Here is a 15,836-nt window from a genome sequence, read left to right as displayed (position 1 = left end):
GTATGAGGAGAGGTTGGATAAACTCGGATTGTTTTCACTGGAAAGACGGAGGCTGAGGGATGACTTGATAGAGGTCTACAAAATTGTGAGAGACATAGACAGGGTGGATAGTCAGAGGCTTTTTCCCAGGGTGGAAAGGTCAACTAGAAGAGGACACGAGCTCAAGGTGAGAGGGGGAAATTTTGGTGTGATGTGTGAGGTACGTTTTTCACACAGAGAGTTGTGAGTGCCTGGAACGCACTGCCAGTGGAGATAGTGGAAGCAGTCATGTTGGCAATGTTCAAAGTGTATCTTAATAGACACATGAACAGAGGCAAACAGAGGGATCGAAACCATGTGTGGACAATAAGTGGGTGTAAATAAGCATTAGGAATTGGCGCAGGCTTCATGGGCCACATAGCCTGTTCCTGTGCTGTATTGTTCTTTGTTCTGTTTGTTCTTCTTTGCTTTATGACGGCACAGACATGATGGACTGAAGGGCCTCGTTCTATGCTGTATGACTCTATGGTGCCTGGGAAAACCACCTCCAGCAAGTTTCCCTCCAAGCCACACACCATCCTGACTTAGAAATACATCGCTGTTTCTTCACTGTTGCTGGGTCAAAATCCTAACTGTACTGTGGCTGTTCCTACACCAGAGGGACTTCAGCAAGATGGCTCACCACTATCTTCCCAACGGCTATTAGGGATGGGCAATAAATGCTGGCCTAGCCAGTGATGCTCATATCCCATGAATGAATGAAAAACACATGGATGTTAGTACAGTAAACTAAATGAAATGAGCACAGTTAGAAGTCTCACAACACCAGGTTAAAGTCCAACAGGTTTATTTGGAATCACGAGCTTACAGAGCGCTGCTCCCTCATCAGGTGAGTCACCTGAACACTCACCTGATGAAGGAGCAACGCTCCAAAAGCTCGTGATTCCAAATAAACCTGTTGGACTTTAACCTGGTGTTGTGAGACTTCTTACTGTGCCCACCCCAGTCCAACATCATAAATAAAATGGACCTATGGATAGTATCCTGGGAGAAGGACGTCCCTCAGTGTCCCTTGCTTTTGTAATTAGCAATGCTGTGTGAAAGACAGCAGTTGGAGATACAATTTGTGGCATAGTGATAGAGCAGTATGTACTAAAACAGTTCCTTACATCCTCTTGGACATTATTGTTTAAATAAAGCATTCCTGAGTTTGGTTCCCTTGCGCGTCTTTAGGGCAAACCTGGTGTTTGTTCCATTCTCACACTCTGAGAAGATAGTATCTATTCAGACAGTTGCCAGGTAAAGGGTTCAGACTGAAAGTTAAAGACTGCAGGAACTGGAAATCTGAAATAAAAGTGCTGGAAAAAATCCAGGCGGTCTGGCAGCATCTGTGGAGCCAGAAACAGAGTTAAAGATTCAATGTGATTATTTTTTGGAAAGAAACATTAACCTTTTGGGCCAGATTCTCTGACCTCGCTGGCAGTCGGGATGCTCCGGTCCCGCTGCAATGGATGGAGATTTGACTGAACGCCAAATTTTCCATCCTCGCTGGCGGCAGCGGTGGGCCGTGAACGGCCGGGGAATTGTGGCCATTCTCTCTCCACAGATGCTGCCAGACCTGCTGATTTTATCCAGCATTTTGTTTTTAGTTGAGGAGCTCAAACTGTTTGGAACCAGTCCTTTACCAATTAGAACTGGGCGTTTGTCATACAGGAACAATACATTCTCCCCAGATCCGGGGACATCACTAAATCATTTCGAATGTGTGCTTTCCACAACCCAAAAAGACTGCCCTGTTATTCTGACAAAAGCCGCGGTGACTGTACAAAGCCTGCTTAACGCGTTTGATGCAAACCAAACTTCAAAACTCCGAGGAAAAAAAAGCGTGTGGGTACCACAAAGACATTTACTTTTAATCTAAAGGTGATAATCACCTTTAACCAGTGCGATGGAACATTTGGGGGGCTAACTCTCGCACTGTGGAGAAAGAGCAGAGAGTGTGTGGGAAATGCTCGCTGCTCCCAGCTCCTTCTGATGGATCCCAGCTGCTCCGTGGGCTTTTTGTTAGAATTCAGTTCAAGGCTCAGCTAGATTCACTTTCCAAGTCCAGAATTTGACGCCGATCTGACTGGCCAGATAGCGGCGAAGGAGTCAGATGTTGGCAGTTATTTGGCTTGCTGGTTTTATTCCGGAGGGAATGGGATGAAGCCAAAGCTGCCTGATGTTACAAAAAGCGGGAGGGAGAGAGAGGAGGAAAAGTGATTCAAAAGGGCACATACTGATGTCGCTACAATACAGACTGTATATCCTGTATTGTATATCCAGTACTGCTGTATTGTATATCCAGTACTGCTGTATTGTATATCCAGTACGCCTGTATTGTATATCCAGTACGCCTGTATTGTATATCCTGTAATCCTGTATTGTATATCCAGTACTCCTGTATTGTATATCCTGTATATCCAGTACTCCTGTATTGTATATCCAGTACCAATGTATTGTATATCCAGTACTCCTGTATTGTATATCCTGTATATCCAGTACTCCTGTATTGTATATCCAGTACCAATGTATTGTATATCCAGTACTCCTGTATTGTATATCCAGTACTCCTGTATTGTATATCCTGTATATCCAGTACTCCTGTATTGTATATCCAGTACTCCTGTATTGAATATCCTGTATATCCAGTACTCCTGTATTGTATATCCAGTACTCCTGTATTGTCTATCCAGTACTCCTGTATTGTATATTCAGTACTCCTGTATTGTATATCCAGTACTCCTGTATTGTATATCCAGTACTCCTGTATTGAATATCCTGTATATCCAGTACTCCTGTATTATATATCCTGTACTCCTGTATTGTACATCCAATACTCCTGTATTGTCTATCCAGTACTCCTGTATTGTATATCCAGTACTCCTGTATTGTCTATCCAGTACTCCTGTATTGTATATCCAGTACTCCTGTATTGAATATCCTGTATATCCAGTACTCCTGTATTGTATATCCTGTACTCCTGTATTGTACATCCAATACTCCTGTATTGTATATCTAGTGCTCCTCTATTGTATACCCTGTAGAAGATATCTAGTACTCCTCTATTGTATATCCAGTATTCCAGTATTGTATATCCTGTAGATATCCAGTACTCCTGTATTGTGTATTCTATAGATATCCAGTATTCCTCCGTTGTATATCCTGTAGATATGCCGGACATACAATACAGGATATACAGTCTGTATTGTAGCAATATCGGCCTATTGAGCCTGTACCGACAATAACCCCGCGTATTTACCCTAATAATCCCCCTAACACTAAGGGGCAATTTAGCATGGCCAATCCACCTAACCTGCACATCTTTGGACCGTGAGAGGAAATCGCCTGAAAGGGCAAACCGTAAAAAAAAAGTCATGGATCAATGAAAAATCTCTGGGAAAATACAGTCAACACTGTCCCTTTCAGACAAATTTGCATTTGTGAGATCTTGCATCGTAACTCTGAATTGGAAATAAAAGTTGCACCTGGGGGTTAAAGGAAAGTGAGCTGCATTTATCCAGGATGGTAGAGCGGGAGCTCCGGCTGCAGTTTGGAGTGAGTGGGGTTACATCGAGATTTAACCAGGGCGGGTCGATGGACGGGTGCTCTGGATGGATGGAGGCTGCGGCTTTGAGTTGTTTGGAAATTGCGGCACAGTTTTTAAGAATAATGAGTCTCTGGAGAGGAGTTATTGATCATTGCAGGCAGCTGTGTTCCAGAGAGCTCACAGCTCCTCATTGTAATCATGGGGTGTGGAGCATCAAGATGACAACTTGCGGAGAGGAATGTCTCCTGATTCAGAACAGTTTGCTAGAGGCAGAGCAAGATCCCGAACTCCCCTGGACCCGGCGCAATCCGGTCCCCCATCCGTCTGAAAGTTTAGAACATTTTGCTCTGTTTTGCATTAGGTGGCTGTGTGTGTCGCAATTACAAAACTGCCCCGGGGCGCCATCTGAACTTCCTTCAATTTCCCCGCTTTTTAGGAAAGAGGTTATTTCATAATAAGTACTTTTAAATCATTATTTTGAATAGATAGACACTTTAATCAGCGTTAGCAGATTATAATAGAAATGGGTTACTTTGATCCCGAAGATTACAAGAATGGGAACCTTGTAAAATGATTAACTTTCACATCATCCAGCTATTTCACTGGTTTTGCTTTGTGGACATTTATAAAGTCCAAACCGAGCCTGTATTTTTGTACCGGTTCTCATTTACACAACAAGCCCATTTCAAAACAGCCCAGTCTCCTCTTCCCGAACGGAAACTAGTGGGACGAATGGAAATTCTCAACTGGTGGAACTCACTCTGTCCTACAGGGAATACAGGGATGTCAGCTTTAATAAATGGCCAGTCCACTTACAAACCCGAGATGTGGATGTATTGTGTTCGTTTCATACCTAATATGTTGCCTTCACATTTCACGTTGGGGGGATAACAGTTTATTCGCCAGCCGATTACATCAACCTGAACAATTTCCTTCAATATACCCTGAGCAAAAAAACACACTTCACACAACCCTTTTCTACCGCATCATCTTATTGATTTTTAATTTTTTTTATTAGTGTCACAAGTAGGCTCACATTAACACTGCAATGAAGTTACTGTGAAAATCCCCTCGTCGCCACACTCCGGCACCTGTTCGGGTACACTGAGGGGGAATTTAGCATGGCCAATGCACCTAATATATACAATATTGTGGATGATGACAATTATATATAAAATATTGTGCATGTAGTCTACTTGTTACACTTCTGGCCATTTATTTTGTTTTAGTTTCTTATCCTCTTGTTCTTTGTGTTTTCGCTTCCCACTTTCTAACCTTTCTGTATAAACATCCCAAGAGATTTTTATGTCGAGCCTTTCTGTTAGAACCGTGATGCCTCGTTCTTCCTGTGCCCTGAGATTCTGTCCGTGCATGCTGGATATGGGTTGTGGAAATCCCTGTTTACATTTAGCCTGCACTAAAAATCAAAGCAAAAATAAGTGTTCTCTGCAGACATGGGGCACTTCAGCAGGGTTAGACTGTGGTGAGTGGAGAGGAGTGATGGAGGGAGCAGTGATGGAGGGAGCAGTGATGGAGGGAGCAGTGATGGAGGGAGCAGTGATGGAGGGAGCAGTGATGGAGGGAACAATGTTACCAAACACTGGATCCCAGATGTTACATCCTTTTTGTTGCTAGTTCTTTTTTATTTCGCTGTCTTAAGTGAGTAACATTTTCCACCATTACTTTTACAGTATCGTGTGGTACAATATATTTCAAACCCAAGGCAAGCTAATTCCTGATTGCAAAACAAAATGGCTTGAAAAATGTTTATAACTAAGACTGATATAACCATTCCTACAATATTCACGTTTGCAATTGTGCGTATTCTATCTCACTGTATCTTACAAACTGGCCAGTCAAATCCACTATTTATGTACACATTTTATTCTGTTTAAATTCAGGTAATGGGCTGACCTTGGAGGGAGCTGTACCTTCAGACCAAGACAGTCACCCCAAACCAGCAAAGAGAGCCCGGACATCATTCACTGCAGAGCAATTACAGGTAGCATTGCTACAGGAAAATCCATTTAAAATCAAACACTTTCCATAGATGTTGCTACTTGTGATTCTCAACCATGCTTGATGAATACCACCGCCAGTCAGTGGGGAACGTGGGATAACTCACCAGTGCAATTAAAAAAACTTTAAACAGCACTGATTGAATACTTCTCCATTTAGATTACATCCCATCAATTATTCCTATTTCTATATTATATTACCTTACACTTTTTGATGTTAAAGTGAATCTCCCATCGGTTGTGGTGTTTAATTCCTATATATAAAATAGCAAGGCTTTATGCTACAGCTGACTCCTGAGGTGCTTGGAGCTGTTGCTGGAGGCAGTATACAAAGACATATTCCTGGCTAGCGATTGGGAGAGTAATGAAAAGATATTTATAAACACAAGTGTTTATTCAGGGAAGGATGGACATTTAATAAAGGGATGCCCAAAATGACCTAAATCAGAGAAAGTCAAACGTTTGCATGTGGATCAAAGTTCCCTTTCTCTGGTCATCTCAGATTTTGAACTAAATTGAATTCTATCCATCACGGTGACAGCTAATGTCAGAATGTAGATCGCATTCCAGTTTCAGCACCTTGTCAATGATCATCGTTTCCTCAGATAAGAATTGATGTTAAATGGGAGATGCTGCTTTACTATCCTTGTACTGAACTCTGCCCTTGCTGACAGTACCTTTCTCACTATCTGTACAGGTGATGCAGGCACAGTTTGCACAAGACAATAACCCTGATGCACAAACTCTGCAGAAGCTTGCAGACATGACTGGGCTGAGTAGACGTGTTATCCAGGTATGAATAGGTTCACATAATGAAGAATTTCTTATTGAGGAGCTGAGTCACGGCTGAAATGACAAAGCACTGAGTAGCTCATGACGTTATATCAAACAATGAATACCAGCAGCATTTTTTTGCTTAGATCACGAAGAACAGCTAGCCCTAACAATGATTATTGATCTTTTATTTTGGGGATCTATAACCAGCCAGGTTCTAGACATAGTCAGTCCCCGTATTTGTTTCCATTCTATTATTTTGGCTGTCAGTTGTTTTTCACTGCAGCAGACACTGGAGGTTTAAGTTAATAGCCTCCCCTTCGCCCCATGGAGAATTTGATAGAGGGGAGACTCTTAACCAGTTGGAGGGTGCCAGGTGGGATCCTAACATTTTCCTGCCTCCACCCCAATTATGTCCATGGCAGGAAGCCTTGTAACAACCAACCCCACCCTGCTGGCAACCGAGGCCCTTAATCGCCAATTAATGCTCAATTAATGTTTTGCAGCTTCACAGCTGAAAGACCTGGAAGGGGAGGGGCAATGGCCTAGTGGTATTATTGCTGGACTATTAATCCAGAAACTCAACTAATGTTCTGGGGACCCAGGTTCGAACCCCACCATGGCAGATGGTGGAATTTGAATTTAATAAAAACATCTGCAATTAAAAATCTACTGATGGCAATGAAATCATTGTCGATTGTCGGGAAAAATCCATCTGGTTCACTAATGTCCTTGAGGGAAAGAAATCTGACAAACTTACCTGGTCTGGCCTACGTGTGACTCCAGAGCCACAGCAATGTGGTTGACTCTCAACTGCCCTCCAAGAGCAACTAGGGATGGGCAATAAATGCTGGTCAGCCAGCGATGCCCATGTCCGATGAATGAATAAAAAAAAGTCAGCTAACTCTAATATCAAAATGGATTGAAAACAAAAGTAAAACTTTAAGTTTGCCATTTCACACTTAATCTGTATTACAACTTGTGCTACCTTTTTGATAGTCAGATCTACAATCATTATTGTTTTATTTAAGAGCCCATTAATATCAATTGCATGAAAGGTGAGAGTTTTATAAATGGTCTGGCTCCATATGGCATGTTTGAGTTGTTATTCATGCTTACAAAATGCAACAAAAATTCTAAGTATGGGTATAATATTGGAATGATCTCACTCAATCTGCATATATTGGCATGGATGTGAACTGAGTACCTGACTTGGCAATAGTACTGCACACATCTTAAGATGTGGATCATATTAACTCAAGACTCATGTCCTTGGTGCTCACATTATTTGGTTCACTGTTGCTCCGTGTGATGTCTTTCTCTCACCTGTTTCCTGTAATGTGTGATCTGTATATACCTGATATGTTAACATTTACTGTCGCTGCACTTTTATGCATTCAATCTTTGTAGGAGTTTTCTTAAAAGCATTTTTTTTCAACAGTATTAACTTCTTCAATTTATGTGGAATGTAAAAGTGAGTAAAAACATCTTTCACTGAAGTTCAACGCAAAGTGATCGGCGTTGGAAAATTCTACTTTTCAGCTGGCCTGAGTTCAGTTACCCTCCATTCTTGGATGAACTAAGAATTGGGGCAGACTCCAGTGCACTGAGTTCATCCTTCCAATTCTCTGTTGTCTGGTATTGAGCTTTGGCCCATGGCAGCTCTTTCATATCCAGACACCCCATCCCCCCCCCCCATCCCACTATTCCCAAAGCATATTTTGTTCCTGTGGGGATTGGGTTTTTTTCCCCAGCCCAGTTCATATTGTCGGTGAGCTGAAAGTTGATGCATGTCACATTCCGAAAGAACTTCCAACATGACAAATATTGAAAATTAAAATTTTCAGCGCTGAAGGAATTACATATCTCCAGATTCCAAGAGTAATTTTCATCACCTTTTTATATTATTGGCTTTCACAATGGAAGTGATGGAACACAGACGCACAATGGCAGCCAAGATGCAGAGAGAAATTACAGTGTAATATGCTTGTTGATATCATTGTATCTGTTTTCCATATGCCTGACAATAATTGCCATCTCTCTGGTAAAGAATAATCTTTACCTAGAATTATAAGAGTAGACTGTTTAATAGTGAGGTATTGGTGTGCTGGAGAACTTAAATCCAAACTGCTTATCCTAAATGTTATTTTCTGGTTTCCAAATCTAACTTCCAGCTGTGGATTTGAAGTGATTTTTTTTTTAGATTCACAAATCTGAATTTTGGGCACATTCTTCAATAAGCTATCAATTTTCATTTATTTTTAACCAAAGCCGTGAGTGAACTTATCCTGAATGCTCAGATGCAGTCTAAAGCTTATCTTGGTTGGAACTGCAGTGTTGCAGGAATAGATCTGAACGAGTGTAGTCTGAACTTAGAAGTGGCCAGAAGTTCAATCCTGGCTGCCCACAACTCAGCGAGCTTGTCCAGTAAGAAGGTGTGCTTTGGAGATCAAAGTCACCATGTTGTATCCCAATCCCAGGTCTTTAAATTAGTTTAGCTCCACTGGGGTAGGGGTGCTCCAGTTAACATCAGCACCCATGGGTTCCTCTTCTCTTCTCTGTAGGGGAGACAGTTGCGTAGTGGTATTGTTGCAGGACCAGTAATCCAGAGGCCCAGCGGAATGTTCTAGAGACCCGGGTTCAAATCCCACCATGGCAGATGTTAAATTTTGGATTCAATAAAATAATCTGCAATTAAAAGTCTAATGATGACCATGAAACCATTGTTGATTGTCGGAAAAACCCACCTGGTTCACTAATGTCCTTTAGGGAAAGAAATCTGCCGTCCTTACCTGATCTGGCCTACATGTGACTCCAGATCCACAGCAACGTGGTTGACTCTTAAATAAATGCTGGCCCAGCCAGCGATGCCCACATCTGAGGACCAAATAAAAATAAAGCTCCACTGTGTCGTGACCTCCACCATGGGTAGGATAAGGAGGCAGGTCCTGAATCCATTGGTGCTGCTGGCACCAATCCAATTCACACTGGCTGTCCAGCCAACTGAACCAACTATCCAGTTGCATATTTATACACTGTAGGCTGAAACCACGTATGGTTAAAGTTCCACCACATGGCTGACCCGGAGTCTCTCCTGCGTTACTGCCTGCCATTGGTGTGTGTTGGAAGGATTTTGAAAGTTGACACTCAGCCTGTTTGCCCACCTTATGAACGTACCTTCCTTGGCCAACTCGTCCTGGGGTGGGACTTGAACCTGGAGCTTCTGGCTCAGAGGCATGGATACTAACCGTTTTGCCACAAGACCTCCTACCAGTGGGTTAGGGAGAGATAAATCAGTCTCTGCTCCTGTTTGCTTTCCAGTGACTGGAAAGTGTCTTCGTGTGGCGAGCTGCCCACTCTCACCGACTGAGACTTTTATACAGGTTTCTGAAAGGGTGCTGGGCTTTAAACATGCAAATTGGGGTTTGGTTGAGGCATGATTGATTGCTCCGATGGCTCCTCCGCAGGGCAGAAGAGAACCAGGACCTGCCAAGAAAATGGAGAGACCTCAATAGATCTTTGAACATTTTCTTTTATGAGGTCAGCAGGAACAGGATGGTTAGTCTGGGCCCCACAGACATCCATCCCCACCTCCATTTCATCCCACCATACCTTCCCAGTCACCCGTACCCCTCACTGCGGACACACAGACTTCCTCAGGCCAGCAGCTGTTTCCTGTCAACTTCCAGCTGACCAGGAACGGACTAGTGTTGTGTTAATGAGACCCGGGAGTTAAAATAGCCCAGGCCTGATATTAGCAGCAGTGGTTGTCAGCCTTTCATCTCTTGGGGATAGTTGGTGTCGTGGCGATGAGCATCGCCTGGGGCAATTCCGGAGGAGATGCACTCTGGCAAGGTGGCCTGTGTTGCATTTGCTGCAGAGGGAGAGAGTGGGCTGACATGGTGAAGGATTTCTCGGCCTTTGTTTTCTCTGGGGCCTCTTCTTGGCCAGCTGTGATTTCCTTCTCTGCTCACCTTTCCCAATGCTCCTGCGAACAGTCAGCCTCCAGAGGCCGCTGCTGTCTCCCAGTTGTTAGTGTCAATACCCAGCATCTTCCTACCTCACTTGTGTCCTTGTGACGGAGATATGGATGCCCGGGAGATGATCGTGTACGTGGTTCACCGTACAAAAGGTCTTTGAGTGTTTGGCATCTGAATGTGGCTGAGCCAGCACACAGTAATGAAGGTGCACTGATGGAATTAGTACACTCCAGGACCTCAGTGACCTTGTCTTGTCAAGTGATGCCAGCATATTTGCAGCATCCACTGGATTCCCAACTTGCCTCTGCATCCAGGATGGCACGATGGCACAATGGTTGGCACTGCTGTCTCACAGCGCCAGAGACCCAGGTTCAATTCCGGCCTCGGGCCTCTGTCTGTGTGAAGTTTGTATGTTCTCCCCCGTGTCTGCGTGGCTTTCCTCTGGGTGCTCCAGTTTCCTCCCACAGATCAAAGATGTGCTGGTTAGGTGGATTGGCCATGCTAAATTGCCCCTTAGTGTCAGAGGGATTAGTTTGGTAAATATGTGGAATTACGGGAATAGGGCCTGGGTAGGATTGTTGTTGGTGCAGTTTCAATGGTCCCAATGGCCTCTTTCTGCACTGTAGGAATTCTGCAATCCACCTATATCCAAAGTTAAAAATTGGGGATGACGAGAAGGATGCATACAGGGTCAGTCTGGGTACTTCCATTTTATTGTCTATTTATCGGAGGATCAGGATTGTACTCACATGGATTTACATTCTAATTCCCCTCTGTTGTAGGTCCAGTCATGGATCGATAGGATCACACTGCATAGAAGGAAGTCTTCAGCCCATTGAGTCTGCACTGATCTTTCTCATTATGAATACACTCTAATGAATTGCTTTGAACAAACACTAAGTTGTGCTCATGTTTGCCCTCTGTTAACTAATAATATTAGTGACTTAATGGAGCGGTTTTTGATTTTTCTTTAAATTTGTGAGAATGTTGTAGCTGTGTGCCGTGGAAATGATTACTGATCATTGGGTTTGACTTGAGCTTTTATTATGGGCTATCGTGACGGATTGTATCTGTTGCTGTTGTAGGTCTGGTTTCAAAACTGCAGAGCACGCCACAAAAAGCACACTCCACAGCACGCAGTAGGTCAACCAGGACCCCCTCGGTCACGCCTTCCTCCGTCCCTACCCGAGGACATTCATTACCAAGCTTTCAGTCACCATGAACGCACCAGGATGGTGGCTCTTCATGGTTATGTGGAAAGTAAGTAGATGTGTACATGGATCTGTTCCCTGCCCGGTTCGCACAATATTCTACAGAGTAAAATATTGTAAAGACTTGCTCATTCAACACTGTGCAATTCCTTAAGCTATATATGCTTTGTGAACAAGTACAGGAATTGTTTTATGATAAATAAAGTGGAACCGTATTCTGTTAAATTAAGCAATGTAAGTGCTGTGTTCAGTTTTGGTTAATCTAGGCCCAAACGCCAGTGCAAAGAGGTGTCATGAGCATGCTACCTGATATCGGAGAGTATAGTAACATTATTTATTAGTGTCACAAGTAGGCTTAGATTAACACTGCAATGAAGTTACTGTGAAAATCTCCTAGGTGCCACATTCCAGCACCCGTTTGGGTACACTGAGGGAAAACTTAGCAAGGCCAATGCACCACCTAACCAGCACGTCTTTCAGACTGTAGGAGGAAACCGGAGGAAACCCACGCAGACATGGGGAGAACATGCAAACTCCACACAGACAGTGACCCAAGTGGGAATCGAACCCTGGTCCCTGGCGCTGAGAGGCAGAAGTGCTAACCTCTGTGCCACCCATAATTATAAGGAAAGGTGCAAAACTCTTCCCCCATTGAACAGCAGTAACTGAGAAGGAGCCTTTGGAGTGTATAGGATATAATTGGCATTGAAATCTTCAGCAATGCCTCACAGTGAACCCTCACAGTGACGTCAGGAGGAAGTCACCCACACAGTCACCATCACTTGAAATGGAATTCAGGGGAATGGAGTATAAAGAGACTGGATTAAATCCTCAAGTTCCAGTTGGGTGGTTTGATGAAGGGGAAGCTCTTGAGGCAATTACTCAAGATGAGTGAACTGAGATAGGCCCAATGGCCTCCATCATGTGTCCTTATCCTGTGATATGAATTGCTGCAGAATGTTACCTGTGTAACTTAATTGAAGTTTATTACAGTTATACAAGTTTACCTATAATGGGCAGCACAGTGGTTAGCATTGCTGCCTCGCAGCGTCAGGGACCCGGGCTCAATTCCGGCCTCGGGTCACTATCTGTCTGGAGTTTGCACGTTCTTCCCATGTCTGTATGGGTTTGCTCCGTGTGCTTCGGTTTCCACCCACACTCCAGAAATTGGCCATGATAAATTGCCCCTCAGTGTCAGGGGGACTAACTCGGTAAATATGTGGGGTTACAGGAAAGGGAATGTTGTTGGTGCAGGCTCAATGGGCCGAATGGCCTCCTTCTGTACTGTAGGGATTTGATTCTCTGATGTCACTGAAGTTAACGTTATGATTTCAGAGCAGTATGTGCTAAATTAAAGGTGATTTCCCCAGGCTATTTTGAACCAGTTTGTACCCAATTTATGCTGTCAAATTGGAAACACTCCTACTTGTAATTATTAGTTGACTCTGGTTTACAACTGACAGAGTAAATTCCAGAGACTGCCCGGTGATTGTTGAAGATTCTCCTAGACATGTAATCGTGGTCTTCAAAATCTTATTTGCACAGATCTGGGAAGAAATTGTTCTGGATCCTCCTTTACCTTGAGACAATTTGAACCAAAACACAAATGTGTGATCAAGACTTTCTCACCTTGAAAAATAGGTTTTTTGACTCTTAGAATCCAAGCATAATGAGCTCCCTTCCATCTCTTAAGTACAAAATAATTTCACACACAAGCTTTGACCCAGATTTTCAGCTTATTAAGTGAACGAGAATGGGAATCGTAGAATCCCTATAGTGCAGAAGGAGGCCATTCGGCCCATCAAGCCTGCACTGACAATCCCATCCAGGCCCTACCCCATAGCCCCATGTATTTACCCTGCTAATCCCTCTGACACGAAGGGTCAATTTAGCATGGCCAATCAACCTAACCTGCACATCTTTGGAGTGTGGGAGGAAATCAGAGCATCCAGAGGAAACCCACGCAGACACAGAGAGAATGTGCAAATTCCACACAGACAGTCACCCAAGGCTGAAATTGAACCCAGGTCCCTGGTGCTGTGAGGCAGCTAACCACTGTGCCAGCGTGCTGCCCTGAATCGTGGCGGTTTCCTATTTTACCAGTTCACAACAAGGTTACATAACTCTTGGAAGTTTTTTCCTGACTGATAGTAGACATTGAATTCAGATTCCAATCCTCCCCCCACTCCTAATGGTGCACTAAGGCAGAATTTTGTCCTGTTTCCTCAGCTAGTAATTCCCAGAACAGGTTGCTAGTCTCTTGCCAGAGACTTATAGCTTGAGGGGGTGCCACTCAGCATTAAGCGTGGCTGACCAGGAGTCTCTCCCACTCTTACCGCCAGCCATTGGTGTGTCTGGAAGTATTTTGCTGCTTGACACACTCGACCTGTTTGACCGCATTGTGAACACACTTTCCTTGGCCATCAAGTCTTGGGGTGGGTCTCGAACCCGGAACTTCTGTGTGGAGTTTGCACATTCTCTTCGTGTCTGCGTGGGTTTCCTCCGGGTGCTCCGGTTTCCTCCCACAGTCCAAAGATGTGCGGGTTAGGTTGATTGGCCATGCTCAAATTGCCCTTAGTGTCCTGGGATGCGTAGGTTAGAGGGATTAGTGGGTAAATATGTAGGGATATGGGGGTAGGGTCTGGGTGGGATTGTGGTCGCTGCAGACCCGATGGGCCGAATGGCCTTTCTCTGTGCTGTATGGTTTCTAAGATTCTTCTAAGATTTTCTAAGATTCTGGCTCAGAGACAGGGATGCTACCCACTGCGCCACAAGACCTCCAGGCATTGAATACTTCTACCCATATTCTGGTGGCCACATGCAAATATTAGGTAATGTTAGGTGCTATAAAAAATGAGAACAGGAGTAGGGTAATTGACTCTTAGAACTTGCTTTCTATTCAGTAGGATCATGCCAGAACTTCTACATAAATCCTATTTTCCTGCCCCCTTTCCCCATTTCCTTTTTACTTCCTTATTGCTCAGACATTTTTCAGTCTTGAATATACTCATTAACTGAGCAGCCACACTCCTCTTGGATTCAAATATTCAATTTAAATTTATGTCTGAAAAATGTCAGCAAAGTTGTGTTATTGTGTGGGGCATTCCCTGTGACACAAGACTGTTGCTGGGGGAGTGATGCATTCTCAGGATAGTGAGTAAATTCAGTTGGTGTCAACTGGCTGATGTACTCATGGTAGAATAACAGCAAAACCCTCCCAAGTGAAGAAAACATTCTCCTCATCTCAGACTTAAATAGATGACCCCTGATCATGAGACTGTAGTCCCTAGTTCCAAACTCCAACTAGGGGAGACGGCCTCTCAGCATCTACCCTGTCAAGTTCTCAAATAATTTTATACACTTCAAGACTTGATGACCAAGGAAAGTGTGTTCACAATGCGGTCAAACAAGTTGAGTGGGTCAAGCTGCAAAATACTTCCAGACACACCAATGGCCGGCCCCTCACTCTTTAAAGCTCTAGAGAATATAAATCCATTATATTCAATCCCCTCCTCTTATCCCCAAAATCAATTTAGTAAACATTGCAGCCCCTTTAAGGCAAGTATATCCTTTCTTAGGTAAGGTGATCAAACTGTAGCCAGTATTTCAGATATAGACTCACCAAATCCCTGCTTAATTGCAGCAAGACCTCCTAGTTTCCTAAATGCTTTCTGCATATTAACTTTTGATTGGTGTACAAAGATGTCCAAATCCCTCTGGATACCACCATGAATTAATCTCTCATCTTCTAAACCCATTAACTGTGAATATCTTTTTGCTATCAACCATACAATACCGTAACACTGTTAATGTTCCCATGTACTTATGAAACCAATCACTGTTATATTCACATTTATTGGTACATTTGTTCTCCTTTTATTTGTAGGTCACCCATTTTCGGTGTTGACGGCACAGCCGATTCCACACCAAGCTTTGGCTCTGCCGCAGTTGCCCATCAGCCGCTGATCCTTCTGCCGCAGACAGTCTTTGAAGAACAGAAGGCGTCCGTGGATCATTGTGACAAGCAAAAATTGAATTCATAAAGCCCGCTTGTGTACGTTCTCAGTAATGTATTAAGATGCTAGGACCTGTCTACATGCTGTTCCCACGGCTTGGTTTGCAAATTATACCGAATCCAATTCATTATGTAAAGAAACCAGAACAGAAAATGCTGGAGATACTCAGCCGGCCAGCAGCATCTTTGGAGAGAACAGGCAAAGTTAACCTTTTTTAGGGATGGACCCTTTTGCCAGACCTGATTTCCAGCATCTGCAGTGTTTTTTGC

General features: G+C 43.6%; 1 protein-coding gene across 1 annotated transcript in view; it reads left to right on the top strand.

The window, feature by feature from the left end:
• Positions 1-15,530, top strand: part of lhx6a (LIM homeobox 6a) — a 107,410-nt gene extending 91,880 nt beyond the window's left edge. The window contains exons 6-9 of the mRNA XM_078227593.1: positions 5,470-5,570; positions 6,284-6,379; positions 11,426-11,600; positions 15,438-15,530. Of these exons, the coding sequence (XP_078083719.1) occupies positions 5,470-5,570; positions 6,284-6,379; positions 11,426-11,600; positions 15,438-15,517 (452 nt within the window). The 3' untranslated portion in view covers positions 15,518-15,530. The remainder of the gene's footprint in view (positions 1-5,469; positions 5,571-6,283; positions 6,380-11,425; positions 11,601-15,437) is intronic.
• The last annotated feature ends 306 nt before the right edge of the window (positions 15,531-15,836 follow it).

Source organism: Mustelus asterias, chromosome 13, assembly GCF_964213995.1.
Source record: "Mustelus asterias chromosome 13, sMusAst1.hap1.1, whole genome shotgun sequence".
Taxonomy (NCBI): domain Eukaryota; kingdom Metazoa; phylum Chordata; class Chondrichthyes; order Carcharhiniformes; family Triakidae; genus Mustelus; species Mustelus asterias.
The sequence above is the reverse complement of the archived record's forward strand: the minus strand, read 5'-3'. Positions and strand labels throughout refer to the sequence as shown.